The 20,190-nt window shown below is 39.4% G+C and overlaps 1 protein-coding gene across 1 annotated transcript in view; it reads right to left on the bottom strand.

Annotated features, from left to right (window-relative positions):
• Positions 1-3,993, bottom strand: part of LOC114645556 (keratin-associated protein 5-3-like) — a 69,351-nt gene extending 65,358 nt beyond the window's left edge. Inside the window, exon 1 of the mRNA XM_051922597.1 lies at positions 3,914-3,993. Coding sequence (XP_051778557.1) covers positions 3,914-3,974 — 61 coding nt within the window. The 5' untranslated portion in view covers positions 3,975-3,993. The remainder of the gene's footprint in view (positions 1-3,913) is intronic.
• Positions 3,994-20,190: the final 16,197 nt, after the last annotated feature.

Below are 20,190 nucleotides of genomic sequence, written 5' to 3'. Positions count from 1 at the left end.
GAAGAATACGAGTATAACTGAGTCATCCAGAAGTGTAATTTTTAAGATCTCATATGTGATTGCTGTTTATTTTCATGAAAAAAAATTAAAGCTAATGGTGAATTTTGTTTTTTTGGGAGGACTAATTCAGACATTTAGATATTGAACCCCATACCTATGAACGGCCTAGTAACTGGCTTATAACTAGTGTTATGCAAAAATTTGAAGGAGATCTACACCCCAGGATGACACTTTTCCTTTCTCCAAAAATTATATTTCTACATTACACTTCTGACAACATCACTTGGGACATCCAGACATGAAAACATTCATAAATTAGCTTATCAAAAGGGAAAGTTTCATCTGTCTCTTATTGTTGCCCTCGAAAAGACTGGTAGTCCATCCAGAATTGGTTCACTTCAGCTTTTTAAGACTTTAGAAGTGGTCTATGTTTGTTTAATAAATGGATGGATTAATGGTATCTCATTCTATAATAATCAGCTTTTCTCAAAAGAATGCAAATACCTTTATTTCAATTAAATAAAAATGTGATTAGCTTAATTTACCACATTCTACATTCCCTTACTATTTAACTATTTAATTACATTAATAGCAAACAGAAAAAGTGTTACGACCTTGAAAGTCTGAAAACAATATTAATGCTTGCGTGCATGTGTGTATTTATATATTATATATATATATATATATATATACAGTCGTCCCTCACCATATCGTGGTTCACCTATTGTGGCTTCACTGTATCGTGGGTTTTTAAAATATATATATATCTATATATATATATAGATATATATATATATATATATATATATATATATATATATATATATATATATATATATATATATATATATATATATTGTGGCACCCGTACGGGGCTCACGCCTGGTCGGGACGCCCAGGAGGACAGGAGGAGGGCTCATTCCTCCTCCAGAACGCAAGGGGGCATCCGCCCTGGTTGTATTGGGGGCCATGGGTACAGAGCTTGGAAGCTCTACCCTGTAGGGGCCTGTGGCCACCGCCAGGGGGTGCCCTGATGCCTTGGGGACCCTGGACCCCAGTGCTTCCGCCACACCCGGAAGTACTGGGGGGAAGAGAAGAAGGGACACCCAGAGTGCTTCCGGGTACACAGCCGACATTTCCGCCACACTGGGGAGTGCCAGTGGAAGACTGCCGGGGAGCACCTGGAGCACATCCGGGTGTGTATAAAAGGGGCCGCCTCCCTCCAGTCATTGACAAGAGTCGGGAGGAAGAAAGATGATGTCGGGAGGACGGCAAGGAGGCGGCCTGAAGAGAGAGAAGGCATTGTTGAGAGGCCAGGACATTGGGGTCTTTGGGGTTTGTGAGCACAGTAAGGACAGTGTAAATACTGTAAATAAACATGGTTTGGGTGACATGAGCGTGTCTGCCTGTCTGTGTCCGAGCCAGTTTCCACAATATACTATTTGCTGATGGATGGGAGGCGACCAACCAGAGCACTGTGTTCTGTATCCTGGGCGCTGAATTTTATATGTTGTTAAAATTACGTAGGTTTAAGAGTGTAGAAAGTGTTTAAGAGCATAGGAAGACCTCAGGCGGAGGGTGGCATGGCTCTGCCTAATTTTCAGTTTTATTACTGGGCAGCAAACATACAAGCCATAAAAACCTGGACACAAATAAATGAACATACACCGGCTTGGTCCGCAATAGAAGTAAAATCCTGTAGTACTTCTTTATACTCCCTGCTCTGCTCTCCAATAAATGCAAATTATCGCAAATATACTTATAACCCAATTGTGCTTTACTCACTCAGAATATGGAACCAAATTAGAAAGCATTATAAGATGGAAAATCTTTTATCGGTGGCACCGCTGCAAGAGAACCACCTCTTTCAACCTTCGCAAGTATATCCAGTTTTTAATACCTGGAAAAGTTTTGGGATTAAAATGCTCAGAGATCTTTATATAGACAACATATTTACATCTTTTGAACAATTGCGTTCAAAATTCAACCTCCCAGCTACACATTTCTTTCACTATCTTCAAATTAGAAATTTTGTTAAACAGAAATTGCCCGATTTCCCCCACCTCGCACCCTCCACAACGCTGGAAAAAATACTGCTCAATTTCGAGGAATTAAACACCATTTCCGCATTATATAAAATCTTATTAGAGTCCCTACCTTTCAAAGATCCAAGAGGACATTGGGAAGAAGATCTCTTAATCAATATATCAGAAAAGGAGTGGAAGGTAGCAAAGCAGAGAATTCATTCGAGTTCCATATGCGCAAAGCATAGAATTATTCAACTAAAAATTATATTTCGAGCTCATCTGTTTAAAACTGTCCAAAATGTTTCCAGGGCAGGATCCAACCTGCGAATGCTGCAACCCAACTCCTGCCTCACTGGGTCACATGTTCTGGGCCTGCACCAAACTAACATCATTTTGGACCAAAATTTTTAAGTGCCTTTCAGACAGCCTTGGTATCACAATCCCTTCTAACCCATTAACAGCTGTGTTCCATGTTCTTCCAGACGGACTTGAATTGGAGAAGGACAAGCAAACGGTGATTGCATTCACTACACTTTTGGCACGCAGACTTATTCTGTTAAATTGGAAGAATCCTAATTCTCCTCTTATAAGTCAGTGGGAAACCGATGTTTTATATTATTTGAAATTGGAAAAAATAAAATTTTCAGTTAGAGGATCTGTACAACATTTTTTCAAAACATGGCAGGATTTAATCAATATTATTTTAGAATAAGAGAAATAACTATTACCGCATTTAATCCCCTTCTCCATCTCTTATTTACATATATATTTATTTCTCCCTTTCTTTTGTTTATTGTTGTCTTATTAAAAAGCCGTAAGCAATTCTCCTTCGGCTAAGCTCTCCTTCTCAGGGGTGGGGTTTGATTTGTCTTCAATTTTTTTGGGTTATAAATTGATCTATTTGTATAGAATGATTACAATGAAAATTAATAAAATAAAAATATAAATGAAACTTGGTATTTAGTTATATAGCTCGTTACTCCTTTCAGTCTTTGAAGACAAATCTTTTATTACATTGTAGATTGTTCATTTTCTGAGAACATTTTCCACATGTTTTGTGGTCTAGAATAGATTTGTAACTCTTGGTCCTTCCCTTCTTTCATTTATTTCAAAACACTACATTAACAAATATAATGCATGATGCATATACACAGGCTTAAATGTAAGCATGTTAGCTGTAGAGCTGGTGGTTCCTTTGTCATTTGCACCTCACTATTAACTGATGGCTGGTTAAGGAAACTGACAAGAGTTAAAACCTAAATGCAGCTGTTTACAAATAAAATGGCCTGAATCGTAACAAACACGTTAACTGAAACTAAGTCCAGAGAACATATTACTTTAATAGCAGGTAAACAGACTATAATTAAGAGAATGGTTAAAGCAAAGAGTTTAGAGTCTTTACAGACACAGTCCTATCAACTGAAAGCTACCCTTGGTTTTGCTGCTGTGTCAGCCATGCAGTGGTGGTGACATTAGAGCCACTTCTCATTATTGAGTGAGATCCCAGCTTGTTTCTGTTAAGCGCTGTTATTTTTCAATGATAAAACCTCAGTTATAAACTAGCAGACATGAAGGATTATGAAGGCAAAGCCTGACAAGAACTGCTCTAGGTAACTTTAAAGCAGTGTCACCTGTCACGGTGCCGGAAATCGACTGCTCCATTATTTCTATTACATTGCAACACTACTGTAGGCACTGATAATTCATTCAATGTCCCACTCCTGAGGCATCAAGTGCCTGCAACAGAAGTAACACTCGTATGTAGTCTAGCATTTGCTGCAATCAATATTGCTGGGATAATTTGCTTACCATTTCCCTAAAATAGAGAACAGTTTAAATAAAGTCCAGTGTTGCTGAAAAGATAAGGACATAGTACAGAGACATACCTGAAACCACTAGGGTGGTCGTAAGCAGTAGAGCAGCGATGAATTTCATTATGCCCCACATACTTCTCACAAGCCACTGGTCACAATATTCGGTCCTGCCAGGCTTTTATACTCACTATCACCAACTGAAGGACAGATGCCTGCCTTGTTTTACAGTGTATGCTTTAGCCAGCCACAATGACATGGTAAGGGAAAGGTGAAATGTGCTTATTTAAGATAAGAAGGCACATTTGCCTTTAATGTATGATATAAGTAGAGTGAGGAAAATATACAAGGCATTGTAGTACAATATGAGTATCACCTTAGCAAATCCCACTGCGCCCTTTCCAGTTAGACTATACAGAAGTGAAACATTTGGGATTTAAAACCCAGTTATTTCCTGTGATCAGAATTCACCTGGTGAATATCGCATTGATTGGTAAACCTAACTTACCAATTAAAAACACTGATTGTCAGTGTTTTTAATGAGTGTACCCAGTCATGTATGGCCCTCTCTAGACTTTTGTGGCTGAATATATGTATCTGGGGACACTACTCCACCTGACTCTTCTGATGTGTGAGTTGAGAGCCCCACACTGGCCATGCACCCTAAGAGGGTTCTCAGTTCACCTAAAGCTAGGTCTGCAGTTTCGGACTGGCATCCAGGGTGGGTTTACACTTACTAAGTATAAATTTTCCATCCGCAATGCCCCAATACTTAATGCTGCTTCCATTTGGATTGAAAATATTAGGTTTGAATTCTACATCTAGTTAATGTTTGAGATTGCATACAATCCCTGTGTCTGCATGTGCTAAAAAAGACATGCAATTTAGGTTACGTTTGTGATCATGAATGTGGGTGTGTAATGGTGTATAAAATTTACAAATTATTCTCTGTATTTTTATTATTATATTTTGCTCAATCCTAACAAGATGAATTCAGATGTAGAAGGCGTTATAATAAAAAGGCATATCCTCTTCCCTTACACCTTACTTTTATAACAGTTGTTCACATCATAGTGCTAAATTGGTATTAGCCTGGGAAAGGAAGTTTGAGCCATGCCTCAGGCATAGTGAGAACATTGAGGAGGTTGTTGACTGCACTACTGACTACATCAACTTCTGTATGGATATTGTAGTTCCAGTAAGAACAGTACTTTGCTATCCTAACAACAAGCCATGGATTACAAGTGACATCAAGGGCCTTTTGAACCAGAAGAAAAGGGCTTTTAAAGGCGGTGATCAGCATGAGTAAACGTTAACATTATTCAAAGTTATTGTCTGTCTGTATACCTGCATTGTTATCACTCTTTAATGTTTTCTTTATCAGTATGCTGCTGCTGGAGTATGTGAATTTCCCCTTGGGATTAATAAAATATCTATCTATCTATCTATCTATCTATCTATCTATCTATCTATCTATCTATCTATCTATCTATCTATCTATCTATCTATCTATCTATCTATCTATCTATCTATCTATCTATCTATCGATTACTTTATTGATGGACATCTGGGACAACAATTTGGTTTACAGCCTGGGAAAGGAGGACATGAGGCAATATCAAAAAACTTTATTATCTGGGAAAAAATAGATTAAAGACTTTTAAATTCATCCATCATATTGAGAGCCAGCCAATCAGGTGTATGCAACTACTGTATCATGTGTTGTGAAACCACGGCATGAAACTTTATAATAAATATGCCTCATTTTGAAAGCAACATCAGAAGAAGAAGAGAAACAATGACGACAGAAGAGAGATGTCAGAGAAGTAAACACGTGTGACCAGTTTTCATCCAATTGTCAGTTAACAGCATTTTCATGAACATCGATTGCTAAGTCAAACGCCGCCCTGGGACATGCATCCTTGTCATCTGTAACTTTTTCGTAAGCTTTTTCTAAAGACTATATATATCCAGACTTTCTTATCATTACCTATTTTCCATTATTCTTTGTTCCAGTGATATTATTATTCTTGTAATAAATACCATGCTGCTTTTAACTTTCTATGCTTTGTCTTAATGTCTGTAGAGTGATTGAAATAATAAGTTAGATTTCTTTGAACACCTAGTGCAGCCAGAGATTCGCCATTACCTCTGTGCTGTGAGGTTCATTAAGGCTGAGAGTGAGAGCTCCACTCAATAGTAGGGAACAGTATATCAAGAAGGTATTCTTGGCTGATAAATGGCCTATAGTCAAGAGTCTTTGTATGTTTAAATGTATTCTTGCAGACCAAAAGTAATATTTAGGTCTGAGATATCATTAAAAACATCGTATGATGTTCGTGCCGATAATAAGTAAGTCTCTTGAAGTGCTGAGTGACAGGCTGTGTTATTCCTAAAGCACTTGTGTGGTTTAAAGTGCTAAAGGTTAATCAGCGTGTGTGTGTGTGTCATTCATGGGGCACTGTTGTGGTTATGGTCTGTGTGTATGCGTGTATCTATGTATGTGCGTGTTCACCTTAAAGTGCAACAGTAGACCAACCTGATAACGAACTTGATGAGTACACTTACCCTTGAGAAAACAGGTAAAGGGTAAGTAAAGAGAAATACTATGATAATACAGGGTGTTTGCATGATTGTACCTTGCAATGGACTATTTACCTGACCAGGGCTGATTTTCACTCTGTACCCATGGCTGGTGAGGTAGGTTCTTTTACTTCCTGACCCTGAATTGGATATTGTATATTTAACAGTACTATGAAGCTTTAGTTTTAGTTGACCCAAGTTATGATTTCCAAATATTGGAGTCTATCTCTGCAGCATCAGGCAGAATGCAGGAATCAGCCCTGAAAGTCCATCACATGGCATGCTCACCTACATGGGGCCGATTCAAAGTCAACAATTAAACTAACATGAACGTGTATGAAAGGGAATGGTACAGAAATTAGGAAAATATTGAAACTCAAAACAGGGCATGACTGGGCCAGAATTCAAATCCTGGATTTTGGATCTGTATGATGTTATTTAAAATATGAATTTGTAAGTAGTTGTAAAATACAGGGATTTCAATCAGGCCTATTAAAGGCAAAAGCATCAAAATTATATGAAAATACTTCCACTAGAAATTCTTATTTTGTCTTTTTCTAATTAACAGACTTTCTTACTCCACCATGGCTGCCTTTGTCACCCACACTGTTCATATTTTTTCTAGGTGCAGTCAAGGGGTGAAGAGGGTTCAGTTTAGTGACCTTAGGATTGCATCTTTACTTTTTCAGTTAATGTGGTCCCATTGGATTCATTGGGTGTTGACTTCAGTTGTGCACAGGGACAGTTTGTGGTGCAGTGTGAAGCATTTGGTATGAGGATCAGCATCTCTAAGTCTTATGTCTTGGTTCTTAGCTGGAAAAGAGCAGAGTGCCCTCTCCAGGTTGGGGAGGAGGTTGCATTTCAAGTGAAGGATTTTAAGTATATCAGAGTTTTGTTCACGAGTGTGAGAAGAAGGAGATGTATCAGCAGTTGTGCAGACATTGTACCTGCCAATCATGTTGAAAATTGAGCTGAGTCTGAAAGGCAATGCTCTTGATATACTAGTTGATCTGTGTTCCTACCCTCAGCTTTAACCTTGAACTTTGGGTAGGGACCAAAAGAACTGCATCATAAGTTTCCTTCGCAGAGTGTCTGGGGTCTGTCTTACAGATAGGGTGAGGAGCGCAGACATTTGGGAGAAGCTCAAAGTATAGCTGCTGCTCTTCCACATCGAAAGGAGCCAGTTAAGATGGTTCAGGCATCTGATTAGGATGACTCCTGGACGACTCTCTACAGAAGGCTTTTGGGCATGTCCAACTAGGAGGATACATCTGCGCAAACTAAGGACACGCTGGAGAGATCATATCTCCCAGTTAGCCTGGGAATGCTTCAGTATTCCACATACGAATTGCGGGTATGTTTGGCATTTGCTTGGCATATTTGCTTAGACTGCTGCCCCTGCGACTCAAACTAGATAAGCAGTAAAATGGATGAATGGATAGACTAATGAACAGATGTTGTTCAGTATGCATTGACCCATTTTTCAAATATACAGTATGACTATTTTTGCATTTTGCTTGACTTCTCATTACATCCATAATGACTAACATGGTAAAACACTCTAGTGCTACAGACTAGCGCTTATGAATCATTTTGAGCATAAACTTTAAAAGTTAAGTCTTTTAAAATATGCCCATCAGTATTTCATAATTAATTATGTGTATAACTGTACCCAGAAATTAATTTTAGAGGGTGATGGGATAGTATATGAATCATAATTCCATCTATAATCAAACTAGAATTGTCAGAAAGTATGTTTCTTGGGGAGTTATTCCTATGATTACAAAGTTCCAAAGAAATGTAAAAAAGACATAATTTCTTTTACCTTTGTGCATGAGAGGTGACTTTCAATTTAAAACTATGTTTTATTACCACAATTGCTCCTTATTATTTATCCTATCTTTCAAACATTATTTTGTACCATTTCCTTAAGTGAAAAGAAGTGAAGTTTAAGAGAAAATGGGAAATATTTATTATCATATTATCTGTTCTGATGTTTACTTTTATCTCGCTAGACATATTATCATCTTTCCCCACTATATTCATGAACAGGAAATGTGTGTTTGCATACAAGATTTACAACAAATGACAGAGTACATTTTAATTGCACCAATGTGTAAAAGAGAGGTTTAGAAAATGAAATGTGTTTATTATAATTGTAGTGTTTAATATTATGCAGCTATTGTTTTTGATAAGACGGGAGTGTAGTAAATTTTACAGTAGTCATTACAGAAAAGGCACAGCTTTTCTTTAATATTCCAATGGTACAGGAGAGTATAACATATTTTGTTCATCACAAATTGAATTAAAAATAATCATAATTTGAATAACTTTGAGTTAAATATCATTACTCAATGACATTTGGTTCCACCAAAGTAGAATTTAAAAAGTATTTATTATACATTCCTACTTACTGAGCTGTTTACATTTACATATTATACTGAATAAAAAAATAATAATAATAAGAAGAAGAAGAAAGGGGACCGGAGGGTGTGTTCCAACTACAGAGGGATCACACTCCTCAGCTTCCCTGGAAAAGTCTATTCGGGGGTCCTGGAGAGGAGGGTTAGTTGAGATAGTTGAGCCTCGGATTCAGGAGGAACAGTGTGGTTTTTGTCCTGGTCGCGGAACAGTGGACCAGCTCTACATCCTTAGCAGGGTCCTGGAGGGTGCATGGGAGTTTGCCCAACCAGTCTACATGTGTTTTGTGGACTTGGAAAAGGCATTCGACCGTGTCCCTCGGGGAATCCTTTGGGGGGTACTCCGAGAGTATGGGGTACCGGACCCCCTGATAAGGGCTGTTCGGTCCCTGTACGATCGATGCCAGAGCTTGGTCCGCATTGCCGGGCAGTAAGTCGAACCCGTTTCCAGTGAGAGTTGGACTCCGCCAGGGCTGCCCTTTGTCACTGATTCTGTTCATAACTTTTATGGACAGAATTTCTAGGCGCAGCCAGGGTGTTGAGGGGGTCCGGTTTGGTGGACTTAGGATTGGGTCACTGCTTTTTGCAGATGATGTTGTCTTGTTTGGTTCATCAGGCCGTGATCTTCAGCTCTCTCTGGATCGGTTCGCAGCCGAGTGTGAAGCGGCGGGGATGGGAAACAGCACCTCCAAATCCGAGACCATGGTCCTCAGCCGGAAAAGGGTGGAGTGCTCTCTCAGGGTTGGTAGCGAGATCCTGCCCCAAGTGGAGGAGTTCAAGTATCTCGGGGTCTTGTTCATGAGTGAGGGAAGAATGGAGCGTGAGATCGACAGGCGGATCGGTGCGGCATCAACAAGTAATGCGGGCTCTGCATCGTTCTGTCGTGGTGAAAAAGGAGCTGAGCCACAAGGCGAAGCTCTCAATTTACCAGTCGATCTATGTTCCTACTCTCACCTATGGTCATGAGCTATGGGTAGTGACCGAAAGAACGAGATCGCGAATACAAACGGCTGAAATGAGTTTCCTCCGCAGGGTGTCTGGGCTTTCCCTTAGAGATAGGGTGAGAAGCTCAGTCATCTAAGAGGGGCTCAGAGTAGAGCCGCTGCTCCTCCGCATCGAGAGGAGTCAGATGAGGTGGCTCGGGCATCTGATCAGGATCTGATCCCTGGTGAGGTGTTCTGGGCACGTCTAACCAGGAGGAGGCCCCGGGGAAGACCCAGGACACGCTGGAGAGACTATGTCTCTCGGCTGGCCTGGGAGCGCCTTGGGATTCTCCCAGAAGAGCTAGAAGAAGTGGCCGGGGAGAGGGAAGTCTGGGTATCTCTGCTCAAGCTGCTGCCCCTGCGACCCGACCTCAGATAAGGGAAGAGGATGGATGGATGGATGAAAAAAATAATATTATTTTAACATATAAATCAAGTCAGTTAAACTGATATTACCTTAGCCTCATTGTCCTCATTGCCACCAGAGTCCCTAACTCTGCTATATAGAAGAAACCTACAAACTCTATACATGATCTTAATTTCATGTGTTTGCATCCATCATATTAATCTTTCAGTAACTACTGATTGCATATGTACAGAGATGAGGGTGGGGATACAGAATAACCAATAAAATAGGATGGTAACTCAACCAGTGCCCTATTTTGTTGATCCAGTCATCAATCTCTTTATCATTTTCACTTTGTAACTACCCTCACATTCACTAGTCTTTTATTAGGAGATGATCGTAAACTTCAATTTGTAGTTGTTGATTCTCAACATGGCTGTTTTAAAATTTGCAATACAATTCTCCATTGAAAACCACAGATTGCAGTTATAATGTGCATACCCTCCAACCCCCACACAGAATGGTCCCCAAGCCTCGGCTGTGCCTTGATACTCTATCCAACATAATTACAAACATTAGAGTAGTTTTATTCCCTCTTCAAATGGCTTCAATTAAATGTCAGTCAGTCAGTCAGTCTGTCATTGTCTAACTCGCTTTGTCCTGAACAGGATCATGGGGGGTGCTGAGCCTATCCCAGGTAGAATGGGGCACAATGCAGGAACAAACCCTGAAAACAAGGTGCCAATCCATCACAGGGTCCAATTAAATGTCAGCTCAAGAAATGCAGGGTCCAAATGGCATACATGGAAACACATACTCTGGGACATCCAATAGATATGTCAAAGTTAGACTTTCACCACTTTTGCAAACACGTTAAGATAAAAACTATCAGTCTCATGGTTTGTCCTTTATCTAGGACTGCATTTCATTACTATTTGTGCAGAAAAGTCCTCATTTTCAAAACGTGGCCTTCTGTCTTCCTTATTTCTAAACCAAAGTCACATGTTAGTCTTCAGTCCTCCTTGACTGTAAGCTGAATGTTCATTTGAACTCATTTGTGTATACTGTAAACTGCAAATGTGTGAGAAGCAGGGTGACGAAGATGCTACAGAACCCTGGAGTGTCCAGCGCCCAAAGTTTGAGATCATTAATGTTGTTTTTTTCAACTTAAACTTGAACTTTATTGCCAGCCACCCATTGTTTCTTGGGATTTCTCTTGCTGTAACATCCATATACATAACAAATACACTTAATCAGCACAATGTACAATACATAATTTTATCACAACGTTATATACAGAAGTAACGAAAAAATATATTGCTCAAAACGCAAATATATGAAACAATAGAGTAATGGAAAATTGCACTCCTTCTCAGTAATATATCAACTAAGTCCTTAAAAAAGAAACACAAAATAAACATAATTTAGAATTGATGTAAGAGTTTAGATGAATCAGAGACAGTGTTTAACCAGAGTAACTGCAGTAGAAAGGAAACCACTTTTGCATCTAGTTGTTCTTGCCTTCATTGACCGATGTGAGTGTAGTCTTTGATTGCCAGCATGATTTCTGATCCATGTTGTAAACAGGACATTGATAAGAGTGAATTTTGGGCCTACAATCTTTTTTGCTGTTCGAATAACATGCCACAGTTTATGTTTCAAATAAGTAGATTCAGTGCCATACTAGGCTGCTATGGATACTTTGTAACGACAGTGCTATAAAACCATATCAGAAATGTTTGGGAACGGATCAGTTTTTAAATTTGACAGAGAAAGAACATATGCTGCTGAACTTTTTCAACAAGAGCAGTTATATTTTCATACCAAATTGGACTGTGAGTGATAGTTGTGCCAAGAAATTTAAATGATTCCTCCCTGTTAACAGTGATATCTTTTTTTAACTAGGGGTGTAGGAGGTGAGGAGTATCTCTTAAAATCTGCAATCAATTCTGTGTTCAAGGAATTAAGTTTGTTTAGGGTGCATCAACTGTTCAGCTAATCTACCTCCCTCTGATATGACACCTCGTGACCAGGCCAGTCAGGGTCAGCAGCTTAACAGATGAGTCACTGCAGGGGCAGCCATTAGCGTACAGAGAGAAAAGGAGAGGATTCAGAACACAGCCCTGAGGGGATCTTGTGCTCAGGGTCAGGGGTCGTGACTGATATTCACCCATCTTCACTGTTTGACATCTGCTCCTTCAAAAGTCAGAAATCCAGAAACATGTTGCACAGTCCACATTCATACTGAGAAGTTTGCTATGGAGTAGCTCTGGCATGATTATGTTAAATTAAGAACTGAAATCCACAAATAAGATCATGGCATAAGTAGATGAAGTATTTAAATGCTGCCAGATGTAGTTTAGAGCCATGTTTACTGCACCCTAAAAATATAAAGATGATTAAAATTGATGCAATTCTCATTTAAAACAACTAAACTTTATATATAGTAGGTGTATTGTGATAACAGCAACAGTTAACCTAAAAAGAGTGTTGGGGAGCCAGTGGGCCTACATTTAATCCAAAGAGAAATTAAGGGAAAAGTGGGCAAAAAAAAAAACAAAACGAGGGTATTAAAACAAGATAAGAAAGTTGAGCTTATGAGCATCTCAGTCTCTGGTAGGCATCAAAACTGAATGCCTTCTTCCAGTCCCGGTTAGTTTTGTAGTGCTGATTCTCAGAAGGGGCATGTCCTAATTACGCAGATCTCGAGGTGATGTCACTTGCCTTCTGTTCAAGGTTCCCCAAAACTGCAGATGGAAAGAGAGATTATGTTAACAAGAGTGCCTCCTTTTGTATATTTATAGTATATTTTAGAATTAATAATTTAAATGAATTATTTCTGATAATATGTTAAAGGAATGTATAAGCTCGGATAGCACTGTGATTTAGAAATTGGCACTGCTGACAAACACATCCTTCATTTGAATTTAGTTCTTGGTTGCTGTCCATGTGAAATTTCCACATTCTCCCTGCATCTGAGTGGGTTTTCTTCAAGATCCTCAATTTGTCATTCCACATCCCCAAAGATGCAAATTATCTGGTTAAGTGACAAGTCTAAATTGGCCCTGAGTGGATGTGTATATGAACTGGATAGAGGCCCTGTCCTAGGTTTTTCCTTCTTTATGCTCAATAAAGCCAGAAAAGACACAGGCCTCCAGTTGTCCTGCATTTAAATCAATCAGGTTTAAACATATACATTATGTTTAATTAACAGCATGTTACTCACACCACATAACTCATTCTCTCTGGCATAAGTTCTGCATGTAAATAATAACTTATCCAACCATTTTCTGCACCCATTGAAGTTAGTCCAAAGTCTATTTTTGGTCCTTTTTGTTCTAATGGTGGTTACTCATTTTCAGCCCACATTGCTCAGAGTGCACTAAAATCTTTCTGTGATAGCCAAAGCACACAAGGCACATAGATATCACTTAATAAATGAAAAATCAATTTAAATGTGCTGAGGTATAAAATCAAAGCTAAAATTGTAGATCTCTGGTGCCTTACAATTGTAAAATTATTTTATCAGTCACGCAACTAAAGGTTTTTAAATCTCATTTTCAAGAGTGAGAAGGATTGTTTTTTAGATTAGATAGCTGTTAATGTAAAACCTTCTACAACTAAAATAGAATATTTACATTTTTAACTATGGCAACTCTGTTCTTGTAAGGTGTATGCAAATAAGTCAGCAGCTTTGAGTTTACTGGAAGTGTAAATGGAAAATCTGACTCTGAGGAAAAATCAGATTCTTCCCTGTGAAGATGTGGACACAACCAACAATAATATGTTCACAGATTATGCCTAATCTGTGAAGTAGACTGAATTATGATAGCAGGAGTGTTTTATTTTATGTTTTGTTTTAAAGTAATAATGAAACAATAGGTAATTGGAAGACTTATAGGAAACTGGGAAATTGTCTAGTTTTCTTGCTTATTTTGTATAGTCATTTATTAAAACCTTTCATTTTTATTATATTGGATGAATGTCAGGATGATGCAAGGGATAGATTCTCTTGATACCAAACTAGCCTGATTTGAGGGTTTGTGTGAGTGTAGTTGGCATTGATGAGTTTGATTTGTTTTAGACCTTAGACCACCAGGGGCTGGCTTCTCTTTATGCCTGATGCTACCATAATACGTTAAAGCTTCTTGTCAACCTCTAATAGAAAAGATTTGTCTATATATGCATCTGGTTGTCTTTTCTAAAACCAGTGAAACAATTACTTGACTGGATATTTCACACAAGCAGTTTTCAAGTCTGGGTGAAGGTCTTATAATGTATCAGAACCAGACCTCTCTTTATGAAATGTACCAGAACAGCAAGCCACGTAATTCAGTTCAGAGTTGCTGGATCATTAGGTTTCATGGCTGGGCTCCAGTCTATTACTGAGTACAATCACACACAACCAAATGAACTTAAATATATAAGGGAATGTTTGAGGAAAACCAACTCAGGCACATTGGAAAATGTACAAAAAGAAAGCATGAACAATGACTTACTTAATGCTGTAGGAGGTCTGTTACTGTTACTGTGTTTTACTTTGTCTGTTATAACTGATTTTGGTCTCCCCAGAGGTGTATTTTCTCTAAGAGTTTTTGTTTTCCTCTCCTTCTTTGTCAACTGGCCATATCTAAATTATAGTATCAAAGAACCTATCTTGTTGGGATTTGTTTACTTTAACCAAACTCAAATTACTCTCATTTACTGTTTGTTTAAAGTAATATCTATTTTTATGTACTGTATGTACATCAGGTAATTTGATTTTAGCTGTAACTGCACTACAATACAATGATCCTACACTCAGTGAACAGGCACTTTAAAAAAGTTGGATTGACTTGACTGGGCATATGATCCAAACCCAGGATATTAAATCCAGGAGGCAGCAGGTGCTGATCACTGTAAGACTGTACTGCCCCTTAGAAAATCATAAATCTTTTTTTTCTACAGCATAAGACAAAGAGTCACATCAAGCCAACTACAGATATTTTTACAATCAGCAAATTCACATAAGCTGCTCAAAAAGGGTATGCTCCCTGTGAATAAATGAGGTATGGAATAAAACACAGATTTTAAACAAGAATCTAAAACTGGGGATTAAAAATATCCCAATATTAATGTATACATTCATTTTCTGATCCTATTTATTCCAATTCTGGATTTCAGAAATCCTCAGGTAATCCCAGCAACATTGGTTTACAAGACTAGAACCAACCCACACTCGATCACATTTAGCTGTTCCCTGTCAGACTCTGCTCTCTTCACACACAACTCATTCTACCACTTCAGGAAATACTTGGAATAATGCAGTCTTCCTCCTGCATATACAATTAAGAAATAAATGACCTGTTCAAATACAAGTGCCCTGTTACTTCAATGGTTACTCTTAAAATTTCTGCTGTCACTGGAAAACTCACACTGTTTTCTTATTAGTAAGCTGCATTTCTACCTTAGAAACAATTATGAAGCATCCCCAAAAAATATCTACTGCATTTGTCTGCACCAAAATTCTCCTCAAAAAAGTGTACTTTATAGATTTGGGTGTGCTGAATCCATTTCGCTACCATGTACCATCTCCATGAGATATCAGATTCAGTAAAAACATTTTAGAAAAATTGTTGATTTTTTAAACATAAGTTACATTTGTGTTATGGCAAAACCTTGCATTTTGGAAGCCTAGAAAGCAAACACTTATTGACAGCTTTATTTTTGAGGGAGAGACTAGATGTTTTGTTCAGGATCCCCTTAATTTGTTAACATTTTAGAAAAGTAAATTTAGAAATTACAATTGGGGGCACATCCTTAACGAGTCTCATAGTGCTGCTGCTGCTGCCTCACAACAAGGAGGGCCGGGGTTCATGGAGTTTGCATGTTCTCTCCATGTGCGACTGGGTTTCCAAAGACATGTAGGTTAGTTTGGATTGGCCTTAGTTTGTGAGTGTGTCTTTAAGTTTCTCCTGCAATCCTCCTGTCCAAGGATTGTTCCTGCCTTGCTCCCTGTGCTTGCACCCTATTCAAGATATAGCAGGTCTGGAAAATGGATGGATAGATTTACAGTTTAGCAGTATGTCTGCTTCATTGTAGCTAGGGAGGAAACTTGGATATTACTGGCATTTGACATTCACTTGAAACATCAAAAGTAATTATATGATTTTAAAATTCTCCTAAAGCATTTTCCTTCAAAATATTTACATTACATGAATAAATTCTAAGAATCAGGAAGCACTTCATACTGAGTGCCTCCAGTAAATTAAATAAGTAAGTAAGAGTTAATTTTATCAGATGTAATATGGCCGTACTCGAGTATGACTTTGGGCAGCTTATTTCATTTCTTTGCTCTATAGCAGATAAACATTGTTTGGCCATTGCCAATCTTCCACATTTTCAAATCTTTAGGATAAGATGCAGATAGCATTTAAGTTGCAGCCCACTTTTTCCAGTTTTAACTTACATCCTGATAAAGTAGATGGCCTATATAGTAGATATTGTATTTGTGGTTGAGTAGCTGTGGTGGTAAAATAAGAATTAACAAAAAGTAAATTCAAGAGAAAGGTCAGAGGGGATAGACATTTCATTAAGTACAACAAATTAGCCTCAATAAGTGATTCTGGTTAGTTTGTACATAAAAAGCAAAAATGATGACTATGATCACACACAGTCTCTGTATCTTTCATCCATCCATCCATTTTCCAACCCGCTGAATCCGAACACAGGGTTACGGGGGTCTGCTGGAGCCAATCCCAGCCAACACAGGGCACAAGGCAGGAAACAATCCTGGGCAGGGTGCCAACCCACCGCAGGAAACACACAAACACACCTACACACCAAGCACACACTAGGGCCAATTTAGAATCGCCAATCCACCTAACCTGCATGTCTTTGGACTGTGGGAGGAAACCGGAGCGCCTGGAGGAAACCCACGCAGACACGGGGAGAACATGCAAACTCCACGCAGGGAGGACCCAGGAAGCGAACCCAGGTCCCCAGATCTCCCAACTGCGAGGCAACAGCGCTACCCACTGCGCCACCGTGCCGCCGTATCTTTCATGTATTGTAATATATATATACAGTGTATATATATATATATATATATATATATATATATATATAATATATACAGGGTGGCCCAGGAAAAAGTAGCCCGCGTTACTATAGTATTACTGGCGGCCTTCCGTAAAGAAAGAAAGAACTTGAAATGCCAAAATCTGTACTCACTCTTTACAGAAAGTGCTGGAAATGATCCCCTTGTGCGTCAATGCAGTTTTGGGCGCGCCTTAACATGTTGTCATATACGCGACGCAACTCTGGGGCACCAATGCTCTGAATTGCATTACGAATATTGTCTTTCAACTGCTGTAAAGTTCTCGGGTTATTAGCGTACACTTTTCCCTTCAAATTGCCCCACAGATAAAAGTCACATGTTGTTAAGTCCGGCGATCTCGGTGGCCACAATCCTTTGGTGACAATCCTGTCTTCTGTAAATGCCTCGTGCCAGTGACACGTGTGACAAGTCGCGCCGTCCTGTTGGAAGAAGGCGTACTCGCGTTCTTCCAGCGCCAACTGTCCGTAAAATTCCTCAAAAATTCTCATGTACACGTTCGTGTTCACTGTTGTCTCAAAAAATATGGGACCCACAATCCGAGTTCCAGACACAGCACACCAGACGCCGACTTTCTGATCGTGAAGAGGTTCCTGATGAATCGCATGCGGGTTGACTACTGACCAATATCTGCTATTCTGCGAGTTCACATACCCTGACAGATGGAACCAGGCTTCGTCACACATGAAATACAGCAGCGGATCCATCAAACCACTCGCAATCGTTTCAAGTAGCCATGTGCAGTAATGCACACATTTTTCCTTGTCGGGTTGCTTCAGTTCTTGCACACATGACACTGTGTACGGTTTCATTCGGCAGTCGTGTAAAATGCGCTGGCAAGAAGTGCGCGAAATGTGCGCCTGCTGAGACAACTTACGTGTAGACTTTGTAGGGCTTCTCTCCATCCGTGCGAAAACATCGGCGATCGCCTCAGGTGTGCGAACGGGCGGGACCCGATTCTTTTTGGCGTTTCCAACTGACCCTGTCGTATGCCACTTTTTCACCAACTGCTGTATTGCGCGCTTTGCTGGGACACCAGCGGCAGGAAACTTTGCAGCAAAAATGTCCCGCGTTTCCTTAATGGAACCCGTGAGAACGTACGCCTCCACTATCGCGATTCTTTGTGGAATGGGATACATGTCGCTCCGCTCGTACTCACGTTCGCACCTCTACTGTTCCTTCAACCCGGCAATATGATGCCTTCTTTGTCACCGTTTCCCCAGACTAACAGGACCTGGGGGCGGGGAAGCGTGACGCAAGCCGCCAACGCGGCGTCCCCCAATAAACTCGGTGGAAGGGTTGGGTTGACAAGGTGCTACGGGGAAGGATTCACTCGGCACGCCACTCTGGCAGGAAGGCGGGCTACTTTTTCGTGGGCCACCCTGTATATATATATATATATGTATAGTACTGCGGTGGGTTGGCACCCTGCCCAGGATTGGTTCCTGCCTTGTGCCCTGTGTTGGCTGGAATTGGCTCCAGCAGACCCCCATGACCCTGTGTTCGGATTCAGCGGGTTGGAAGATGGATGGATGGATATATATAGTAGTAGGAGGACATTGTATGGACTAAGTGAAGGTAATTCCATGCCAGGCCAGGGGGTGGCGGAGAGCACTAAACCTTCTTCTGTTATCTCTGCAGATCTGACGCGGGAAAACCTGTCCGACTCATCCCTGAAGACACCACTTCTGGTTCCGGCACCTAGGATGAAGTCACTTTCGGTTATGACGTCAGAAGAAGGTTGCTTCCAGTTCCCAGTCAATTATTTTATTAATATTGAATTTAATCACCACATATTATTGCAAGATTTGTGACTATTTCGATAATGGAAGGTCAAAGTAGTTTTTTAGCAAGAACCAAAATTAAACCCAGAAATCAAAAGTCAAAAAACTCAAATCAAAAGAGATCTTTCATCAAAACCAATACATGATCAAAAATGCAAAAGCAAGAATTCATAACCAGGAAAAAAAATCAAAAAGAAAGTGTTTGGAAAGCATTCACAGGTTTACCTGTCAAACTTGGATAAAACATGGCTGTTCAAGGTGACCTAATGAGGCCAGTGTCACAACCCATGGAAACATGTCCTCTGCAACAAGAGGATGCATCATAGCAAAGGGATCCACAAAATAGTTGTGCTCAAGAGAAAGACAAAATGGTGTCACAGAAAATATAAATAATTTTTTCTCCTTGTTTAGGTACATGAGACTCAAAAGCAAACCTCCAATTTGGAATGTGCTTGTCAAATTTCTATAATTGATATACAATTAACAAAAATATTCAGTACAATGTGCATATTACATTTTTTAAAATCAGTGATCACAATAAAAAGAAGCAATTCACCAAAGTAAAAAATTATTTACAAATAAGTTGGCCTGACTTTGACTAATAATTAATGTGACAGCTCACTGACTGCCCGAGCTTCCTGTGTTTAAAGCATTTTTACACTCCAACACCGTCTGGTAACATTTGTAACCACTGTACTTCCTGAACTCATACTTTCATTTAAAAAACACATCCACCAATGGCAGCCTAAAGACTTCTTGTTCTCCATCATGGTTTCAGGCAAAGATTTCATTTGTGATAACAGAATTTACAAAGTTTTTCCTAGTAACCAATTATTTGGCATTGCAGTTATATGTCAAAAATAAATTAAAAAACAGACATTTCGTAGCCATTAGCAACATTAGTAAAGCCTTGGCTATACATTTTTAAATCAGTTTATCTTGATAACTTGATAACTGGACTGGTTACTCAGTCAAACACAATCACAACACGAAGTGCCAGGCAAAAGAGGTTGACACACACACAAGGATACCGAAAAAAGGCGCAGAGAAACACTGAGAGTCACTTTCAAACATGGGAAGTATTTGCATGTATATGAATAATGTTTTCACAGTGGGTATTGAGTGGCAGAATCTGAAAAC

This window comes from Erpetoichthys calabaricus, chromosome 2 (assembly GCF_900747795.2).
Source record: "Erpetoichthys calabaricus chromosome 2, fErpCal1.3, whole genome shotgun sequence".
In the NCBI taxonomy this organism is placed as follows: domain Eukaryota; kingdom Metazoa; phylum Chordata; class Cladistia; order Polypteriformes; family Polypteridae; genus Erpetoichthys; species Erpetoichthys calabaricus.
This window is presented reverse-complemented; position numbering and strand designations above follow the sequence as displayed.